Source organism: Oryx dammah, unplaced genomic scaffold, assembly GCF_014754425.2.
Source record: "Oryx dammah isolate SB20612 unplaced genomic scaffold, SCBI_Odam_1.1 HiC_scaffold_23, whole genome shotgun sequence".
Taxonomy (NCBI): Eukaryota; Metazoa; Chordata; class Mammalia; order Artiodactyla; family Bovidae; genus Oryx; species Oryx dammah.
In genome coordinates, this window is record NW_024070207.1 from 126,536,866 (window position 1) to 126,558,977 (window position 22,112).

Consider the following 22,112-nt stretch of genomic DNA (forward strand, 5'->3'; position numbering starts at 1 on the left):
GAGTGAAGTTAGGGGTTCGATCCCTGGGTCAGGAAGATCCGCTGGAGGAGGAAATGGCAACCCACTCCAGTATTCTTGCCTGGAGAATCCCACAGACAGAGGAGCCTGATGGGCTGCAGTCCATGGGGTCGCAAAGAGTCAGACACGACCGAGCAACTGAGCATGCATGCACAGTGAAATAAGTGACTAGAGTTATAGAGTGTCTGGTTGTTTAAAGGCCCCTGTGGCGGTGGTTTAGTCGATAAGTCGTGTCTGACTCTTACGACCCCGTGGACAGTAAGAAATGTGTCCCCTGCATTGGCAGGTGGATTCTTTTTGTTTTTTTTTAAGTTGGAGGCTAATTACAGTATTGTGGTGGTTTTTGCCATACATTCACATGAATCAGCCATGGGTGTACATGTGTGGCAGGTGGATTCTTAACCACTGGACCACCAGGGAAATTCTGTAATAATTTTTCCCCTACCGCTGTATCCATTGTACTTTATTATTTTTTTCACAGCTTCGTTTTTTTTTTTTAATTACCTTTAATTGGAGGATAACTGAAAGTGAAAGTGAAGTCACTCAGTCATTTCTGACTTCAGGCTCCTGCATCCATGGGATTCTCCAGGCAAGAATACTGGAGTGGGTTGCCATTTCCTCCTCCAGGGGGTCTTCCTGACCCAGGGATTGAACCCAGGTCTCCCATACTGTTAGGCAGATTCTTCACTAACTGAGCTTCGAGGGAAGCCCAAATTAAAGGCCTGTAAGTCCTGTCATTTCCAAGATGTGTGCCAGACACAGACTGTTTCCGTTATTGCTTTAGTTCAGCCTTGCCGTTTGCTTGCTGGCGACTTCATTAAAGAGCCGCACTGTGCTTGGGAAGCACACCCAGGGCCTGTAGTTGTTTTCTGTGTGGCTTTGTTTCTGGACTCGTGGCGATGCTGAGCGCGGTCTTTCTCCAGTCGCGGTCAGCAAGGGCTGCTCTGGAGTCGGAGTCCTCAGGCTTCTTGCAGTGGCTTCTCGTTGCAGAGCACAGGCTCAGTAGCTGTAGCTGGTGGGCCCCGTTGCCTTGTGGCCTGTGGCATCTTACTTTCCTGACCAGGAGTCGAGCCCGTGTCCCCAGCATTGGCAGGTGGATTCTTAACCCCTGGACCACCAGGGAAGTCCTGTAATAATTTTTTTTCCCCCCAGCACTGTATCCATTGTACTTTTTTTTTTCACAGCTGCTTTTTTAAAAATTAAGTTTAATTGGAGAATAATTGAAAGTGAAGTTGCTCAGTCTTTCCTGACTCTTTGAGAGCCTATGGAGGATAATGACTTTACAATCTCGTGATGATTTTTGCATACATCAACATGAATCAGCCCGAAGTATACATGTGTTCCCCCACCACACCACGTCCTGAATTCCCCTCCCATCTCCCTCCCCACCCTATCCTGCTGGGTGGTCCCAGAGCGCTGGCTAGAAACTGTTAAGTCACTCAGTCATGTCCACCTCTCTACGACCCCAGGGACTGTAGCCCGCCAGGCTCCTCTGCCCAGGCGGTTTCTCCAGGCAAGAATACTGGAGTGGGTTTCCATTGCCCTCCTCCAGGGGATCTTCCTGACCCAGGGATCAAACCCACGTCTCCTGCATTGGCAGGCACATTCTTTACCACTGAGCCACCAGGGAAGCCCCTGTAATTACATGTTTTCAAAAGGAGTGGGCAACTGATGAATTAGGGTGAAGACAGTGACCGGAACTGTGTCCAGTCTTGTGCTGAAACCTGGTCAGGGCGACTGGGGGGCTGACAAGGTTGGGCCTGAGTTTGCTTGGTTTCCATCCTATCGGCCCCAATGATGGCTGTGTTCTTCTGCAAACCACCAGAGAGGCTGCTCACCCCAGCTTGCACCTTTCTGGGAAGGGCGTGGGTAGCAGCAGGCGTGACACCCTATCCTGTCACGCCTACACCGAAGCTGAGATTTTGGAGATGAATGCCTCAGTGAGGGCTGGTCCACTGACCCTCCTTAGAAGGCTGAGACCTCCCGTGCAGGCCTGTAATCATCCCTCAGGTCCTGCTTTGCGCTCGACACCTTACAGTTCTCCCTTTGTTTATTTCTCTGTTTCATTGGAGGATCATTGCTTTACGATATTGTGTTGGTCTCTGCCATCCAATCCACATGCATCAGCCGTAGGTACACACATGTCCTCTCCCTCTTAACCCTCCCTCGCACCTCCCACCGCAATTTCTTCTTTTTTTCTTTTTTATTTCTATTGAAGTATAGTTGATTTACAGTGGTTATTATTTTCTGTTGTACGGCAGTGATTCAGTTATACGCACACACATATATGCACATTCTGTTTTTTAATATTTTCTATTATGGTTTATCATAGGATTTTTTTTTTAATTGGAGTATAGTTGCTTTACAATGTTGTGCTGGTCTCCGCTCTGCAATGAAGTGCATCAGCCATATCCATCCATCCATCCATCCCCTCAGCTCGCATCCCGCTTGAACGTCCCCCCGCCCTATCCCACCCCTCTAGGTCATCACAGGGCACCGAGCTGAGCTCCTGTGCTAATACAGCAGCTTCCCACTAGCTCTCTGTTTTAGACACGGTCCTGTGTATATGTGTCACTGCTTGAGTCGGTGATGCCATCCAACCATCTCGTCCTCTGTCGTCCCCTCCTCCTCCTCCGGCCCTCAATCTTTCCCAGCACCGGGGTCTTTTCCGGTGAGTCGGCTCTTCCCACCAGGTCGTTATGCTGGTGACTGGGCCTCTCCTTATTTGGCCTTCCGAATAAATCAGCTTGTGAGAGCTGACCTCACAACTCACAGGCACAGCATCGTTTCTTTGGGGGAAATGCCCTTCTGACTTCTAAGTAACTGTTAATGGATGTTGGGCGTGCTCAGTTTGCTGAGTTGTATCTGACTCTGCAACCTCATAGACTGCACCGCGCCGGGCTCCTCTGTCCGTGGCATTCTCCAGGCAGGAATGCTGGAGTGGGTTGCGGTTTCCTCCTCCAGGGGATCTCCCTGACCCAGGGACTGAACCCAGGTCTCTTCTGTTTTCTGCCGTGGTAAGTGGGTTCTTTACCACTAGTGCCACCTGGGAAGCCCCGTGGATATCGCACAAGTCATTTTTAAGGCTCATAACCCATCTCTGAATAATTCCTGCTGGGAAAAGCAGCTTGATGAAACCTGTCACAGCAAACAGCCCCGGAGTCTTGACTTACCAACTGAAGGTTTGGAGCTTAAGCAGTCACTATCTAACACTGTATCTTTCCTGATAGAACACATCGATTTGCAAACTGCATTGCACAATAAAAACTTGTGCATGTCGGGAAAGCTCCCCAGAACCTGGCTTTTTCTGTGGGAGGAGATGGTACTATTTGCAAGGGCAGTCTTTTCCCGCTTTTTAAATGGAAGGTAAAGTATACTTGGTGCGCCTAGCTGGCAGTGTCTCATTACATATCCAGGGCGTGTCCCTGGCATGTAACATGTATTCTTCCCTCAGTGACAGCCTAGTGACATACATGCAAACATCCCTCAGCTGCGAGCTAATCAATGCCATGACAACCAGAGGGGATCATTCCTCTGCAAGACTGAAACGTCCAAATGATTCTCACAGTGTGGCATAGAACATGGTAAATAACTGACTTGTAGCCTGTATGCACACAGGAATTTAGACACACTTGGACTTTAATCTGTCTAGTCAACAAAGGTCCGTCTAGTCAAGGCTATGGTTTTTCCAGTGGGCATGTATGGATGTGAGAGTTGGACTATAAAGAAAGCTGAGCGCAGAAAAATTGATGCTTTTAAACTGTGGTGTTGGAGAAGACTCTTGAGAGCCCCTTGGACTGCAAGGAGATCCAACCAGTCCATCCTAAAGGAGATCAGTCCTGGGTGTTCATTGGAAGGACTGATGCTGAAGCTGAAACTCCAATATTTTGGCCACCTCATGCTAGGAGTTGACTCATTGGAAAAGATCCTGATGCTGGAAAAGATTGAGGGCAGGAGGAGAAGGGGACGACAGAGGATGAGATGGTTGGATGGTATAACTGACTTGATGGACGTGAGTTTGAGTAAACTCCAGGAGGCGGAGATGGACAAGGATGCCTGGTGTGCTGTGGTTCATGGGGTCACAAAGAGTCAGACACAGCTGAGCGACTGAACTGAACTGGACTTTAATCGTGCAGTGACTCGACCATCTGCCATTAAAGTGCAGTGTTTCTGAGGTGAAGTCGATGGCATCAGAGGATCATGAATTGTGCCAATGTCTTTAATGTCTTTTCCGACATGAAAAATTTTGTCTTCTCTTTAAGTATGTCCTGGTGGCTCACTTGATAAACAGTTCTGCTGCAACGCAGAAGACCCAGGTTCAGTCCCTGGGTTGGGAAGACGCCCTGGAGAAAGGAACGGCAAGCCACTCCAGTATTCTTGCCTGGAGATTCCCTTGGACAGAGGAGCCTGGGAAGACCCCAGTCCATGAGGTTGCAAAGAGTTGGGCATGACTGAGCTACTAATGCTTTCGGTTTCACTGTGTCCATGAAATACGTGGACCGTATTTCATTTTTATAGTAGACTTGGGAGAAGGAAATGGCAACCCACTCCAGTATTCTTGCCTGGAAAATCCTATGGATGGAGGAACCTGGTAAGCTGCAGTCCATGGGGTCGCAAAGAGTTGGACCCGTCTGAACAACTTCACTTTCACTTCGCTTTGTGTTTAAACAATTGTAACCTCCTAGTAGGTGATGTGTGAAATAGATGGTAGGGCGTGTTGCTATCTCATTTCACGAGCTGTGTCTTAATTTTGTCCACTAGGTCCTGCTGGCCAGCAGCTTCCTGCCCATCTATGCAGGCCTGAAACCAGTGGAATACAAAGGGCAGGTAAGCGTCCTAGAGCTGCGTCGGGATCCGTGGTTCCTGTGGTCATCCGTTTCCTTCTGGAAGATCTGTGATTGTGGTTATTATTCTGGCGGCTCCAACTCTGTTCCTGTGACTTTGGTCTCATAGTCTGTTTAACACAAGAAAAAAAGTCCAGTGCAGGGGCCTTGGCACCCTAGAGTTGAGATTTCGTGATTGAGAATGATTGACTGGGGCTCTCCTTTTTCCCTCTGGTTAAAAAAAAAAACAAAACACTTTACCCTTATTTTGAATATCCGAAGAAGCAACAGAGCTTTTAAACAATTTATTGAAGTAGAGCTGCTTTGCAGTGTTGTGCATGCGTGCCCAGTCATGTCCGACTCTGTGACCCCCCCGCCTCTTCTGTTCATGGGACTCTCCAGGCAAGAGTGCTGGAGTGGGCTGCCATCGCCTTCCCCAGGGGATCTTCCCCACCTGGGGATCGAACCCGTATCTCTTGCATCTCTTGCACTGGCAGGCGGATTCTTTACCCCTGGGCCATCGGGAAGCCCTGTCGATAGTTCTGCCATCCAGCGAAGTGAATCACCCGTGTGTTTCCATATATCCCCTCTTTTCTCTGAATTTCCTTCCCCCCTCGGTCACCATGGAACGCTGCGTCGAGTTTCCTGCGCTCTACAGCAGTTTCTCATTGCTCTTCTATGTTAGACCCACTGTCAGTGGTGTAGATATGTCAACCCCAGTCTCTCAGGTCATCCCTCTCCGCCGCCTCTCCTCTTGGTCTGCATACATTTGTTCTCTCAGTCTGTCTGTCTCCTTCTGCTTTGCCAGGTAAGTTCATCTGTACCATTTTTCTAGATTGCGCATGTAAGTGATCTTATAGGATATTTGCTTTTTCTTCTTGACTTAGTTCACTCTGTATAATGGTCTCTAGGTCCATCCACGTCCCATCAGTGGCACTGTTTCGTTCCTTTTGGTGGCTGAGTAATATTCCATCATCTGTGGGTACCACATCTTCTTTATCTGTTCTTCTGTCAATGGACATTTAGGTTGCATCCACGTCCTGGGTTTGCAAATAGTGCTGCAGTGAGCGTGGGGGTGTATGTATCTTTTTGAATTATGGTTTTGTTGGGGTGTATGCCTAGGAGTGCGGTTACTGGGTCATGTGGTACTTCTATTTTTAGTTTTGTGAAGAACCTCCATTCTGTTCTCCATAGTGGCTGCATAAATCTGCATGCTCAACATCAGTGTAGGAGGGTTCCCTTTTCTCCACACCCTCTCCAGCATTTACTGTTTGCAGATTTTTTTTAAATATTGAGCTGCATGAGCTGTTTGTGTATTTTAGAGATTAATGCCTTGCAGTTGCTTCATTTGCAAATATTTTCTCCCGTTTTAAGGATTGACATTTTGTCTTATTTATGAATTCGTTTGCTGTGCAAAAGCTTTTGAGTGTAACTGGGTCCTCTTAGTTTATTTTTGTTTTTATTTTCTATCTTCTAGGAGGTGGGTCAGAAAGATCTTACTGCAATTTATGTTAAATCATGTTCTGCCTCTGTTTTCCTCTAAGAGTTTTATAGTGTCCAGCCTTAAACATACGTCTTTGATCCATTTTGAGTTTATTTTTGTGTTTGATGTTAGGAAGTGTTCTAATTTTATTGTTTTACATGGAGCTGTCCAGGCACCACTGATTGAAGACACTGTCTTTTCTCCATTGTATGTTCTTCCCTCCTTTGTCATAGACTCAGTTCAGTTCAGTTCAGTCACTCAGTCGCTCTTTGTGACCCTGTGAACCACAGCATACCAGGCCTCCCTGTCCATCACCAACTGTTGGAGTTTACCCAAACTCATGTCCATCGAGTCGGTGATGCCATCCAACCATCTCATCCTCTGTCTTCCCCTTCTCCTCCTGCCCTCAATCTTTCCCAGCATCAGGGTCTTTTCCAGTGAGTCAGCTCTTCACATCAGGTGGCCAAAGTACTGGAGTTTCAGTTTCAACACCAGTCCTTCCAATGAATATTCAGGACTGAATATTCCTTTAGGATGGACTGGTTGGATCTCCTTGCAGTCCAAGGGATTCTCAAGAGTCTTTTCCAACACCACAGCTCAAAAGCATCAATTCTTCAGTGTTCAGTTTTCTTTATAGTCCAACTCTCACATCCGTACATGACCACTGGAAAAACCATAGCCTTGACTAGACTGGACATGGAACAACAGACTCGTTCCAAATAGGAAAAGGAGTACGTCAAGGCTGTATATTGTCACCCTGCTTATTTAACTTATATGCAGAGTACATCATGAGAAACCCTGGGCTAGAAGAAGCACAAGCTGGAACCAAGATTGCCGGGAGAAATCTCAATAACCTCAGATATGCAGATGACACCACCCTTATGGCAGAAAGTGAAGAGGAACTCAAAAGCCTCTTGATGAAAGTGAAAGAGGAGAGTGAAAAAGTTGGCTTAAAGCTCAACATTCTGAAAAGGAAGATCATGGCATCTGGTCTCATCACTTCATGGGAAATAGATGGGGAGACAGTGGAAACAATGTCAGACTTTATCTTTGGGGGCTCGAAAATCACTGTAGATGGTGATTTCAGCCATTAAATTAAAAGACACTTACTCCTTGGAAGGAAAGTTATGACCAACCTAGATAGTATATTCAAAAGCAGAGACATTACTTTGCCAACAAAGGTCCATCTAGTCAAGGCTACGGTTTTTCCAGTGGTCACGTATGGATGTGAGAGTTGGACTGTGAAGAAAGCTGAGTGCCAAAGAATTGATGCGTTTGAACTGTGGTGTTGGAGAAGACTCTTGAGAGTCCCTTGGACTGCAGGGAGATCCAACCAGTCCATTCTGAAGGAGATCAGCCCTGGGATTTCTTTGGAAAGAATGATGCTAAAGCGGAAACTCCAGTACTTTGGCCCCCTCATGTGAAGAATTGACTCACTGGAAAAGATTCTGATGCTGGAATGGATTGGGGGCAGGAGGAGAAGGAGACAACAGAGGATGAGATGGCTGGATGGCATCACTGACTCGATGGACGTGAGTCTGAGTGAACTCCGGGAGTTGGTGATGGACAGGGAGGCCTGGTGTGCTGCGATTCATGGGGTCAGAAAGAATTGGACACGACTGAGTGACTGAACTGAACTGAACTGAGCGACTGAACTGAGCGACTAAACTGGGTGAACTACCTACCGCCTGCTATCTGCTGTCCACATTGCCCAAAGTCATTTCTGCCAGCTTCTTTCTGCATCCTGCAAACATGTTTGTTCTATAAAATTTCACCATCCTGTCTGATCCTGGTCTTCCATAGCCTACACACCAGCACACACACTGATAATCAGACACAGTGTCTACTTAATGCACACCAGAGATAAGCGTTTTATGGTCAAACACAGTGGCTATTTATTTGTGAGTGTGCTAAGCTGCTCAGTCATGTCTGACTCTGCAACCCCATGGACCTTAGCCCACCAGGCTCCTCTGTCCATGGGATTCTCCAGGCAAGAATCCTGGAGTGGGTTGCCGTGCACTCCTCCAGGGGATCTTCCCGACCTAGAACTGAAACCTGCGCCTCTCGAATTCTCCTGCCTTGGCAGGCAGGCTCTTTACCACTAGCGCCACCGTTTAGTTAACTATTATTTGGCTGTTCTGTGTCTTAGTTGCAGCATGAAGGATCTTTTAACTACAGCATGAGACGTCTTAGCAGCGCTTTGTGGGATCTAGTTCCCGAGCAGGGACTGAATCCATGATTGCCCCTGCATTAGGAGCTTGGAGTCTCAGCCACTGGACTACCAGGGAAGTCCCATACACAGTAGCTATGCAACACACCCTGCAGATATATATTTTGTAATCCCATACACTGTGTAACACCTACTCAAAATCAGGCACATCTTCATGGATGATTAACACCGTTTATTTTATAGACACGTGATATGAATGTATTCATTTATAAATGTGTACACGAAAAGCATTTAATAGCTGTCATTGGTTCGTTCACTTTGAAGACCCTGCAAAAGGCCTGTGCTCAGGGGGTGGATGGTCTCGAAACCAGGGAATTGATTTTTACAAATCTCTTGGCTAATGTGTCTGGGAATGTCTCTGTATTTGGACCTTGTGAGGCCTCATGACTTTGTTCCTCTGACTTTTCCTGGCCATTCCAGCCCTTTTCTGTGCTTCTCATAGGATTTCTGACCAAACCAGTCTGCCCTGGCATGATTGTCTAAAAAGGGCAGATGAGAAAAGTGAGGCTGAGTCTCTGGATGAAGCTATGGAGAGGCAGAGACGGAGAACCTTAAAGTGGTCTGCCTTGTCTAGGTTGAGCTGTTGTTATTAGCACAAGCATTACTTGCAGGGATGGGCTTCCATGCTATTGGCTAAAACCCTCTCCGTGACCACTCAGAAACATCATACACACTGATTTTTTTTTTTTTCTTTAAAGCAGCATAAGCAAAAGCTCGCAGAAAGCCGTTTTAAATATTCATTTATTTGTCTGTGCCCTGTCTTGATTGTGTCACATGGGATCTCTTAATTGAGGCACGTGGGGTCTGGTTCCCCGACCAGGAAGTGAGCCAGTGCCCCCTGCGTTGGGAGCAAGGAGTCTGAGCGACTAGACCACTTGGGAAATGAAAGCTGGTTTCCACCTGACCCCGCCCCCCCGCCACGCCCCACCTAATTCCCAATACTGCCTCTCAGAGGTAGCAGATACTCAGTTACCAAGGAGCACGATTTGTTGTTGTCATTTAAAAATGTGAGAAGTACCCCACTTGACATAACGACTTTAAAGTAATCTAAGTAGCATTTTTCCGTTAGAGCAGTAAAAATCAACACTTATTTTTACCTATAAATGTTGAACACATGCTAGCCAAATCAACTTTACATTATGGTTATGAACTTTAATTTGATGATCTGAAATGTGATGATTTCACTTCAAGTTATTGCTTGATAATATATAATCATGACAGAAATGGCTAAATGGCAGGAAAAAAAGATATATGCAAAGCACTCAGGTGTCTTACGAGACTATATATGATCATGAAAAGGGGATTTGGGATCCAGGAGTCATCAGCATCTCTGATGTGATGGGTAAATTAAGAGGCGCTGACGGAGAAGGTGGATGGAGCTATGGTAAGGAAGAAAGGAAAGGGAGGGTGGCACGAAGGTTAAAGAACAGAGACCCAGAAGGCTAGTACTGAGTTGGCCAGAAGGTCCACTTGGGTTTTCTGTAATATGGGGAAACCTCAGTGATCTTTCTGGCCACCCGAATATGTTGTACGACTATGCTGAACATGTCCCGTGTTTAAGTAGTAATAGCTGTATTATGAATGAGGTGCAGGTGCTGATGGCTCCTAGATTCTTCCAACATATGATGTCCTCTTCTTCCTCAGTAACGGAACTCCAATTCTTATGTGGACTTATTGCCGTGTAGCTGAAAGGTCACGATCACCAGTGTTCCTTGCTGCTAGGTGTGGCCATCCCCTTAAGTGCGGGCAGTGAGAGGTAGGCCAAGTTGCTGTGGGACTTATAGGAAGTGAGGTTGTGTATATTTGTTTCCTCCCTGCTGACCGGAACTTAGACATGATGACCAGAGCTCTGGCAGCTATTGTGGATCATGAGGTCACAGATCACTCTGTAGCTAGAGAGAGACAGAGTTGGGAAGACTTGGGGCCTGCATGATCTGAGGAGGGGCACCTTACCCATGTACCTTCTATGTTGCTTTCATGGGAAAAAGAAGCAAGACTTCTGTTGTTATTGCTTTCTATCTGATGCATCAGAGGCCACTCCCATGTGCTGTAGCGAATATTACCACTGTATGTTCAGTTCAGGTCAGTCGCTCAGTCGTGTCCAACTCTTTGTGGCCCCATGAATCGCAGCACGCCAGGCCTCCCCGTCCATCACCAACTCCCAGAGTTCACTCAAACTCACGTCCATCGAGTCGGTGATGCTATCCAGCCATCTCATCCTCTTTCATCCCCTTCTCCTCCTGCCCCTAATCCCTCCCAGCATCAGAGTCTTTTTCAATGAGTCAACTCTTTGCATGAGATGGCCAACGTACTGGAGTTTCAGCTTTAGCATCATTCTTTGCTAAGAACACCCAGGACTGATCTCCTTCAGAATGGACAGGTTGGATCTCCTTGCAGTCCAAGGGACTCTCAAGAGTCTTCTCCAACACCACAGTTCAAAAGCATCAATTCTTCAGCATTCAGCTTCAGGAAATTGAGATGCAGAAACATTCATTGACTTCACTGAAGACATGTAGCTGAGTTAGGGGGCACCTTTCCCAGGATGATCTCTAATGTTTGCATCAGTCACAGGCCTCTTGCTCTACTAAGTCTTGTTCATTTCTTAAAATATACATATATTTTTACATATTTAAAGAAATATATATATTTATATATAGAAGAAATCTGTATATTTATGTATATAAAGAAATCCATATATATTTATATATATAAAGAACTGTATATATTTATATATATTAAGAAATATTTATATAACTAAGTAGATATATATATTAAGAAATAGATACTTATATATATTAAGAAATATATATATTAAGAAGTAGATATTTTAAGAAATAGATATATTTATATATTTATATTTATATATAGTAAGAAACATATAAAGAAATAGATATTTATAATTAAGAAATAGATTATATTTATATAGCAAGAGAGATATATATTAAGAAATAGATATTTATATATTCAGACATAGGTGTATTAAGAAATAGATATATTTATATATATTAAGAAATGCATATTTATATTTATATATAGTAAGAAATAAATATTTATATTTCAATATAGTAAGAAATACATATATTTCTATTTACATATAGTAAGAAATATATATATTTGACCTTGGGAGGCGAGGCACGACCCTCTGATGACTGGCCTCAGTGCACCGGAGCAGTGTCATAATGCCGTGTTTTTCTGCAATGCCGTGTTTTTCTGCTTGTTTTTAAACATCGTTTACTAATTCACTTTGTTTTGTCTTTGGCTGCACTGGGGCTGTTGCCGCACCCAGGCTTCCTCTGGTTGCAGTGAGTGGAGGCCACTCTCGACTTGTGCAAAGGCTTTTCACAGCAGTGGCTTGTCTTCTTCCGGAGCAGACTCGAGGGCGTATGGGGCTCAGTAGCTGTGCTTCAAGGCTTTGGTAGTTGTGGATCCCGGGCACGTGGGATCTTCCTGGACCAGGCCCCGAACCTGTCTCCCCTGCATTGGCAGGCGGATTCTGAATCCGAGGACCACGAGGGAAGTCCCTGGTTCCCCTTGGTTGTGTAATAAAGCCCAGGAAGATGGGACCCCATGTACACGATGACTGACGGGGTGCTCCTTGGGGTGCTTGCTTGTTTCTGCAGCCACATGGTGGCCGTTTGCTGCTTGCTAAGGACTCAGTCGGGAAGACCCCCTGGAGCAGGGAGTGGCACCCCACTCCAGTACTCCTGGGCTTCCCTGGTGGCTCAGACAGTAAAGAATCTGCCTGCAGTGCAGACACCTAGGTTCAATCCCTGGGTCGGGAAGATCCCCTGGAGGAGGGCGTGGCAACCCACTCCAGTATTCCTGGGCTTCCCTGGTGGCTCAGACAGTAAAGAATCTGCCTGCAGTGCAGACACCTGGGTTCAATCCCTGGGTCAGGAAGATCCCCTGGAGGAGGGCGTGGCAACCCACTCCAGTGTTTTTGCCTGCAGAATCTCCATGGACAGAGGAGCCTGGCGGGCCACGGTCCATGGGGTCTCAAAGAGTCAGACACAACTGAGCATACAGTTGGACTATAAGGAAAGCAGTGACAGAGTTTTATCTTTTTCTGTGTTCCAAAATCACTACGGATAGGGACTGCAGCCATGAAATTAAAAAACACTTGCTCCTTGGAAGAAACACTATGCCCAAACTAGACAGCATATTGAAAAGCAGAGACATTACTTTGCCAACAAACGTCCATCTAGTTAAAGCTGTGATTTTTCCAGTAGTCATGTTTGGATGTGACAGTTGGACTATAAGGAAAGCTGAGCACCGAAGAATGGATGCTTTTGAACTGTGGTGTTGGAGAAGACTCTCGAGAGTCCCTTGGACAGCAAGTAGATCCAACCAATCCATCCTAAAAGAAATCAGTCCTGAATACTCATTGGAGGGACTGATGCTGAAGCTGAAACTCCAGTACTTTGGCCACCGGATGCGAAGAGCCGACTCAACAGTAAGACCCTGATGCTGGGAAAGACTGAAGGCAGGAGGAGAAGGGGACGACAGAGGATGAGATGGTAGGATGGCATCACCTGCTCAATGGACATGAGTTTGAGCAAGCTCCGGGTGATGGACAGGGAAGCCTGGCATGCTGCAGTCCATGGGGTTGCAAAGAGTCGGACACGTTGAGCGACTGAACTGAACTGAATAGTGGATTTACAGTGTTGTGTCAATTTCTGCTGTACAGCACAATGACTCAGGTAGACACATATAGACATTCTTCTCCATATTCTTTTCCATTATGGTTTATCCCAGGAGACTGGATGGAGTTCCTTGTGCTATACAGCAAGACCTTTTGTTTATGCATCCTGTGTGTAATCTGCTAACCCCAAGCTTCTAGTCCATTCCTTCCCCACGCCCCCCCTCTGCCCCTCCCCCTTGACAGTTCTCTGTGACTCCGTTTCTGCTTTGTTGATAAGTTCATTTACGTCACATTTTATGTTCCGCATATAAATGTTATCATATGGTATTTGTTCTTTCTCTTTCTGGCAAAACTGATTGCAGAGCAAGTCCAGCCCTGCCTCGAGGTTCTAGCATGAGCTTCTCGCAGTGTGGAACATATGAGCTTCTCGCAGTGTGGAACATATATCCAGGCATGCGTGGCGTGTTCTGAAAGGGCTTGCTGCAGGAAGAAGTGAGTGCTTTCGGTATTGGGGACAGCCTTGAGCACCTTCAATTATATGACATGCGCCGCTGGAGGTCACGAGCCTGGTGTGAACCCATGAGGCGTCACATGTGACACACGGCTTGGCGTGTGCTGGCAGACGACCGCCCCTCCAGGTTTGCTGTGACGGGTGTCCCTACCCCGTAGAATCATGGCCTCGGCTCTGGTCTCCAGCTGTAACCCACCAAGGACAGCCACAGTAGACCCCCACCCCACCTCTGGGCACAAGATCGTCTTCTCTACTGAAGAACCGTTGTTTCTTTTCAACTCTCTGGACTCAGACAGTTCACCTTACCATGGAGCACATTAGAATATGGTCAGAGATGCAGGTAAAGGGTGTTAGGACAAAAGACAGTCAACTGTAGGGGCCAGAATTCAGAGATGCAGGTAAAGGATGTTAGGACAAGTGACAGCAACTTGTAGGGGCCAGGTTTTTTTTTAAAATATTTATTAATATTTAGACACATTTAAATATTCCCTGGTGGATTCCCTGGTGGCTCAGACGGTAAAGCGTCTGCCTGCAGTGCAGGAGACCTGGGTTCGATCCCTGGGTCAGAAAGATCTTCTGGAGAAGGAGATGGCAACCCACTCCAGTATTCTGGCCTGGAGAATCCCATGGATGGAGGAGCCTGGCGAGCTAGAGTCCATGGGGTCACAAAGAGTCGGACACCACTGAGCGACTTCTCTCTCTTTCTCTCTATACACGTTTGTAAATGTTTTTTAAGTTGTGAGAATTTAAAAAAATTATTTGTTTGCCTGCACTGGGCCTGTGTGGTGGCACATGGAATCTTTTTTTTTTTTTTTTTTCTGTTTTTGAGTTGGGGCATGTGGTATCTAGTTCCTTGATCAAAGATCAAACCTGGGATGCTTTCATTGGGAGTGGAGGGTCTTGGCCACTGGACTACCAGGGAAGTCCCACATGTTTGGTTTTTGAAGCATGTTTTTCTCCTGGAATAATTTTATTTTTAACTTTATTTGGCCCACCATTTCGTTTGGTGAATGAAGGTGCTGTAATCTGAAACTTAAGAAACTCAGGGCAAAACTCTCCTGGGAAGAGCCATCAGCAAGATTTTGGAATCCTCGGTGTCACAGCAGCTTATGGAATGCTGCCTACGAAGTGGGAATGATTTTGAGGAATATGTTGCAAACAGCCAGAGAACTCATGGCCAGCACCATAGGGAATCTAGAGTTTTAATTTATCCATCAGTCAGTTCAGTTCAGTTCAGTTCCATAGCTCAGTCATGTCCGATTCTTTGTGGCCCAATGGACTACAGCACGCCAGGCCTCCCTGTCCATCACCAACTCCTGGAGTTTACCCAAACTCATGTCCATTGAGCCAGTGATGCCATCCAACCATCTCATCCTCTGTCGTCCCCTTCTCTCACCTTCAATCTTTCCTAGCATCAGAGTCTTTTCAAAAGAGTCAGCTGTTCGCATCAGGTGGCCAAAGTATTGGTTTCAGCTTCAGCCTCAGTCCTTCCAATGAATATTCAGGACTGATTTCCTTTAGGATGGACTGCTTGGAACTCCTTGCTGTCCAAGGGACTCTCAAGAGTCTTCTCCAACAACCACAATTCAAAAGCATCAATCTATCCATAGCACATGAGATATAAGGTATTTGCATTTAGTAATGTTATTGTTGTTTCCAGAAATTTTGCTTGCATTAGCATGCCTAAGGGTGGGGTGGGCTGTGTGTGTGTGTGTGTGTGTGTGTGTGTGTGTGGTTCTGGGAGGGATATAGTTCATGAGAGCATGAATCAGGACAAAGATAGACTGTATTTACAACATCTGAGCTGCTGGGGTTATGGTTAGAGTAGCGAGTAACGCTAAAAATTTAATCAAGCCGCTTGATAAGCTGTTTGTTTCCCTGACTCTTTATCCAATCAGAATAAGCTAACAAGAGTGAACAAAATTTGGAAAAAAAGACTTTCAATTCCCTTAAGCGGCACTCATTAGCCCCATGGTAAATTAAAACACTTTGCACATTAACGAGCCAGATTTCCCTTCTTTTCCTTCAGTTAAATAAAACAAGGGAGCTGTCAGTTAAGTTATATTGCACTTGGTGCATATTTTTTTATTTCCCTTGATGAAACCTCTGTGAATTTTTGTATCATTGGTGAGATATTCTACTGAGGGTATGAAAGGTAATTTTGGAAGGTGTTCTTTCTCTCTCTCTTTCTAGGTACTATCTTATTCCAGAATTTGGTGTCTAAATCCAAAGCCATGAGGGAAGAGAAGAAAAAAAAAAAAACTCCAGGATAGTAAGGCACAGAACCAGATATCTGGGACCTTCTTTTTTAAAATTAATTAATTTTTATTGAAGTGTATTTGTTGTTGACGATCATTTGCTCAGTCGTGTCCAACTCTTTTCGACCCCATGAACTGCAGCGCGCCAGGCTCCTCTGCCCTCCACTGTCTCCTGGAGTCTGCTCAAATAGTTCCTTTACAAAGTGGGGGCCTTCTTGATACAAATCTGTCTTTTTTAGACAGTATTTGTATAGTCTTGTGTGTGTGTGTATCCATATTTATACGTACACAAGCATATATAAATGTGCATATATAATAAATACTTACATAAATGTGTTTTGTTCTTTTAAAAAATAATGACAGTAAGCAGATTATACAGGTCAGGTTCATTTTAATTGAATCCACTTATGTTTTTTCCTACAACAAAATGCAGTTCCCTCAACCAGAGATTTTCAACACATTGTCACTTTCTGTTTACTTACTTTTATTTCCTCTGAGGGGAGGTGGTTGCTGGCCAAGGCCTTTGTAAACAATACCTATCATTTAGTCACCTGCTCTAGAAATCAAAACAGGTAAGAAAAACAGTTTAAAAGAAAGAAAGACATCTGAGAAAAGGTGAATGAAGGTCTTTAACTCAGTTAAGGACGCTTTATGCTCACCTTTTTCTCAGTCCTTACCTCCTTGCTTTTTTTCTCCAAAATAGACTGTTTTGTGAGGTTGCTGTTGTCCAGCCGATACGTTGCGTCCTACTCTTTGTGTCCCCGTGGACTGCAGCATGCCGGGCTCCTCTGTACTCCAGTGTCTCCCAGAATTTGCTCAGACTCACGTCCATTGGGTCCATGATGCCATCCACCCATCTCATCCTCTGTCACCCCCTTCTCCTCCCACCCTCAATTTTTCCCAGCATCACGGTCTTTTCCAGTGAGTTGGTTCTTCACATCAGGAGGCCAAAGGATTGAAGCTTCAGCTTCAGCAGTGATTTTGCAGCCCAAGAAAATAAAATCTGTCAGTGCTTTCACTGTTTCCCCATCTCTTTGCCATGAAGTGATGGGACTGGATGCCATGATCCTAGTTTTATGAATGTTGAGTTTCATTTCAGCTTTTTCACTCTCCTCTTTCACTTTCATCAAGAGGCTCTTTGGTTCTTCTTCACTTTCTGCCATTAGGGAGGTATCACCTGCATGTCGGAGGTCGTTTATATTTCTTCTGACAATCTTGATTCCAGCTTGGGATTCATCCAGCCTGGCATTTCGTGTGATACACTCTGCATATTGGGTAAATAAGCAAGGTGACAGTTTACAGCCTCCTTTTAGTCCTTTACCAATTTTGAACCAGTCAGTTGTTGCATCTGAGTCTAACTGTTGCCTCTTGACTGGCATACAGGTTTCTCCAGAGACAGGTAAAGTGGTCTGGTATTCCCATGTCTTTACGAATTTTCCACAGTTTTTGGAAAGGCTTTAGTCAAAGTCTTTAGTATAAATCAGTGAAGCAGGAAGCAGAAGTAGATATTTTCCAGAATTCCCTTGCTTTCTCCACGATCCAGTGAACGTTGTCAATTTGGTTTGCAATTCCTCTGCCTTTTCTAAATGCAGCTTGTACATCTGGAAGTTCTTGGTTGGCATAATGCTAAAGCCTAGCATACAAGATTTTAAGCATGATCCTACTAGTATGGGAGATAATTGTCCAATGGTTAGCACATACTTGAGTACTACCATTCTTGGGAATTGGGAGGAGCCTGGACCTTTTCCGGTCCTGTGGCCACTGCTAAGGTTTCCAACTCAAATTGGCTGACATATTGAGTGCAGCACTTGAACAGCATCATCTTGTAGGACTTGAAATAACTCAGCTGAAATTTCGTTACCTCCACTAGCTTTGTTCATAGTGATGCTTCCTAAGGCCCACCTGACTTCACACTCCAGGATGTCTGACTCTGGGTGAGTGACAAGGTGTTCTCCACAATTTCTAGCTGTGTATTCCCACATCCACAGCAGGATATTTCCAATCTGAATATAGCTTGGAGCGTTTGAACTTCAGTTTTCTGTGTCTGTGTATTTATTATTTGAGCTGATTCTGGGGCTCAAGGACAGATTGAAAGTCTTTTTCACTTGAAACACCATGAGGAATTCCATCTTTGTGCTTCTTCAGCCTTCCCTCAGTGTCCAGGTGTGCAGAAGCCTGTGGACGGTCCTCAGTCCTGCTATTGTGTCTCTCCCTCTCTTTCCTTTGGGCTGAGGTCTGAAAGCACAGACTCTTTTCTGATCAATGCTCCTGTTGAACACTTCATACCCTCTCCTGCCTTTCCACCCTACCCAGAATTTTCAAGGCTTGAAGCCCTATGTACTCAGGAATCACTTTGGAGATGAAAATGTTTCTGGTGGTCCTTTATTTATTTACTTTTCACTTGGCTACAGACAGTGCCGATTTGCAGTTCTGAAGTTAAAAATGGAGCCACCTGTTATGGGGGATGATCTGCTCGGTGTCAGAGTCAACTTGGCTTTGCATCCTGATTAGGTGATAAATCCCAAGCTCCTTACATGTGGCTTCTTATGCATGTGCCATCATCAGTTAAAAAAATAATAATAATAAGGTCTTAAGTAATCTACTTAAAGCTTTAAAAACAACTGGAGAGATGTCCTGATTCTGTCCAAACTTGTTGGTTTGGTTTAGTCACTAAGTCGTGTCCGACCTGGACTGAGAACCTACTGGGCTCCTCTGTCCATGGCGTTCTGCAGGCAAGAATACTGGAGCAGGTTGCCATTCCCTTCTCCAGGGGATCTTCCTGACCCAGGAATCAAACCCAGGTCTCCTGCATTGGCAGGCAGATTCTTTACCAGCTGAGCCACCAGGGAAACCCATGGGTTTCTAACTATGATTTCTTACTATAAACCCAGACTTCTTGCTATATGCATAAAGGCTGTGTGTGTGTGTTCTGTGCTCAGTCATGTCCGACTCTTTGTGACTCCATAAACTGTAGAACAGAAGGCTCCTCTGTCCATGGGATTGTCCAGGCAAGAATCCTGGAGTGGGTTGCTATGCCCTTCTCCAATGGATCTCCCCGCCTCAGGGATCAAACACATTGCAGGCAGGTTCTTTACCATGGAGCCACCGCGGAAGCCTGTGGGTAAATGATATGCATACAGAGATTTGCTTCGCTTCCAAAGCAAATCCGATCCAGCTGGTCCTCATCAATAGTAACTCAAGGGCATTCATCCCCAAGGCTCGGATTCTCAGAAGGACGGTGTCGTCTCGGGGAAGTCCGTGCTTACTGTCTTCATGTGGGAGGGATGCTGTCTCCACGTGCTGACTGGGGCCATTCTCTCCGCAGAAGTGGGTGGACGGAGGCTTCACCAACAGCCTGCCAATCCTGCCCGTCGGCCGCACAGTGACCATCTCCCCATTCAGTGGGCGACTGGATGTCTCTCCACAGGATAAAGGGCGGCTGCATTTCTACGTTAGCGTCACCAACCAGGAAGTACTGGTGAGTCCTGATGTTCCCCGACCGTCACAGACCCCCTGAAACTCTCCACATGCTTCCCACACTTGGCAACTCGATTGTATGTACAGATTTGCATGCATATTCTCTTTTAATTTACTTATTTTAATTGGAGGCTAATTACTTTACAATATTGTAGTGGTTTTTGCCATGTTTTAAATGAGTCCCAACATATGTCGTGCATATGGACCCTAGGTACCTATAGACTGTGAGTGTGCAATCTTTTTTTTTTTTTTTTTTTTTTTACTATTTTTGAACTGTCTCTGTAGGACATTTCCCGTTTCTTCACTTATTTTTCAGGTCAGCATACTTCGCAAGTTTTCAATGTGATTTTATTTTATTTTTTGAAAAAAGACTTATTTACTTACTGGTTGTCTGCATTAGATCTTAGTTGCGGTAGGCAGGCTCCTATTTCAGCGAGAGGTCTCTAGAGCTCACAGGCTCTCTAGTTGTGGCTGGAGAGCCTAATTCCAGAGTGCATGGACTCTGTGGTTGTGGCACTTGGGCTCAGTAGTTGAGGTGCTTGGGCTCAGTAGTTGAGGTGCTCGGGCTTAGTTGCCCTGTGGCATGTGGGACCCTTAGTTCACCCCATAGAGATTGAAACCTGTGTCCCCTGCATTGGAAGGCAGTCTGAACCACTGGACCACCAGGGAAGTGCAATTTTATTTTTTTTAAGATTTTTTGTTTAATGTGGACCATTATTTTTTTAAGAGTCTTTATTGAATTTGTTATAATATTCCTCCTGTTGTTTATATTCTGTTTTTTTTTGCCACATGGAATGTGGGATGCTACCTCCCTGGTGGTGGTGATGGTGGTGGTGGTGGTTTAGTTGCTAAGTCGTGTCCGACTCTTGCGACCCCATGGACTGTAGCCTGCCAGGCTCCGCTGTCCATGAGATTCTCCAGGCAAGAATTCTGGAGTGGGTTGCCATTTCCCTCCTGGTAGGTCCCTAAGTTTTCTGCTAACGTTTTTGCATGCTTATCATTGCCACCTTTTAAAGCAATTAAATGATCTCATTTACAGCTATACTGAGGGGACTTCCTTGGTAGTCCAGTGGTTGAGGCTTCTAAAGCAGGGATATGGATTGGATCCCTGGCCAGGGTGGTAGGTGAGGGAGGAAATGGCAAAAATGTTGATTCCCTCAATCTAGTCAAAAGTTAGTTCTCAGCAGGGAGTGACACTATATACAGGTGTGTGCGTGCTGAGTCACGTCCGACTCTTTGCAGCCCCATGGACTGTAGCCCCTGAAAGTGAAAGCGTTAGTTGCTCAGTGGTGTCTGACTCTTGGTGACCCGATGGACTGTAGCCTCTGTCCATGGAGCTCTCCAGGCACGAATGCTGGAGTGAGTTGCCGTGCCCTCCTCCAGGGCATCTTCCCCACGCAGGGATCGGGCCCGTGGCTCCTGCATGGGCAGGAAGATTCTTTACCTTTGGAGCCGCCAGGGAAGCCCATTACATGCAGGAGACACTGGCTGAGTTGGGAACATGTCCTGGCCTCTAGGGATAGAGCTCAGGGATGTTGTCAGCATCCTGCAGTGCGCAGGACAGATGCCCCCACAGAGAAGCAGCTGGCCCCAAACGTCAGTGGTACCCAGGCTGAGAACCCTCTTGCAGTCTACGTGTGGAGTTCTGTATTTTGTTTTGTACCGGGGTGGGTGGGGGGGAGTATGCTGGGGCTTAGTTGCCATGCGGGCTTTTCTCGAGTTGCAGAGAGCAGGCTTCTCATTGCAGCGGCGTCTCGAGTTGCAGAGCACAGGCTCTAGGGCATACGAGCTTCAGTAGTGGTAGCACGTGAACTCAGCAGCTGCAGCTCCCAGGCTCTCAAGCGCAGGTTTAATCATCGTGGTGCACAGGCTTAGTTGCCCTGAGATGTGTGGGCTCTTCCAGGACCAGGGATCCAACCTGTATCCACCACACTGGCAGGCAGATTCTTTACCACCGAGCCATCAGCAAAGCCCACAGTTCAGATTTTAAGATTATTTTGTTTATACTGACTGGAAAGCCCTGCAGTTCACATTTTAAGATGATTTTCTTCCTACTGATTTTTTTATTTTTTGCATTGCTAATAGTATGTATAACAAGCATACTTTGCTTACAGAAGTAAAGGTTGATTGACCAGCCCTGTCGTATCCTACGGTGCTCATGTGTCTTTCTGTCCTAGCTGTCTGTGGCAAACTTGGTGAGACTCAATCAGGCCCTCTTCCCACCAAGCAGGAGGACAATGGAATCGCTCTATCAACGGGGCTTCGATGATGCCAGCAGGTTTTTACTTAAAGAAAGTTGGTTTGAGTAGGACGCTTAAAGCTTGTTAACGGAGAACACAGTTCTTCAGGGAGGTTTCTAATTAAATCCTTTTATAAAAGCCTATCATCACTATCAATTTTATTACGAGTTTTTGTAATGCTTGCAATTTTAAAAAATTTTATTTTGTTTTGAGGTATAGCCAATTTACAACGTTGTGATGCTTTCAGGTGGACAGCAAAGGGACTCAGACATATGCATGTATCCATTCTCGCCCAAACTCCCCTCGCATCCAGGCTGCCAAATGACATGGAGCAGAGTTCCCTGTGCTGTCCAGCAGGTCCTTGCTGGTTCTCCATGTTAAACACAGCAGTGTGTCCATGTCCATCCCAGACTCCCTGACTATCCCTTCC

At 45.7% G+C, this 22,112-nt stretch overlaps 1 protein-coding gene across 5 annotated transcripts in view; it reads left to right on the forward strand.

The window, feature by feature from the left end:
- The window catches only part of PNPLA4 (patatin like phospholipase domain containing 4), a 43,969-nt gene extending 22,144 nt beyond the window's left edge, over nucleotides 1–21,825 (forward strand). For 4 of the 5 annotated variants that reach the window (XM_040266368.1, XM_040266367.1, XM_040266370.1 and 1 more), the window contains 3 exons: nucleotides 4,780–4,845; nucleotides 19,291–19,443; nucleotides 21,620–21,825. In XM_040266368.1, coding sequence (XP_040122302.1) covers nucleotides 4,780–4,845; nucleotides 19,291–19,443; nucleotides 21,620–21,751 — 351 coding nt within the window. In that variant the 3' untranslated portion in view covers nucleotides 21,752–21,825. Of the gene's footprint in view, nucleotides 1–4,779; nucleotides 4,846–15,900; nucleotides 16,557–19,290; nucleotides 19,444–21,619 lie in introns of those variants that run through there. The other variant, XM_040266371.1, reaches the window with a different exon arrangement.
- The last annotated feature ends 287 nt before the right edge of the window (nucleotides 21,826–22,112 follow it).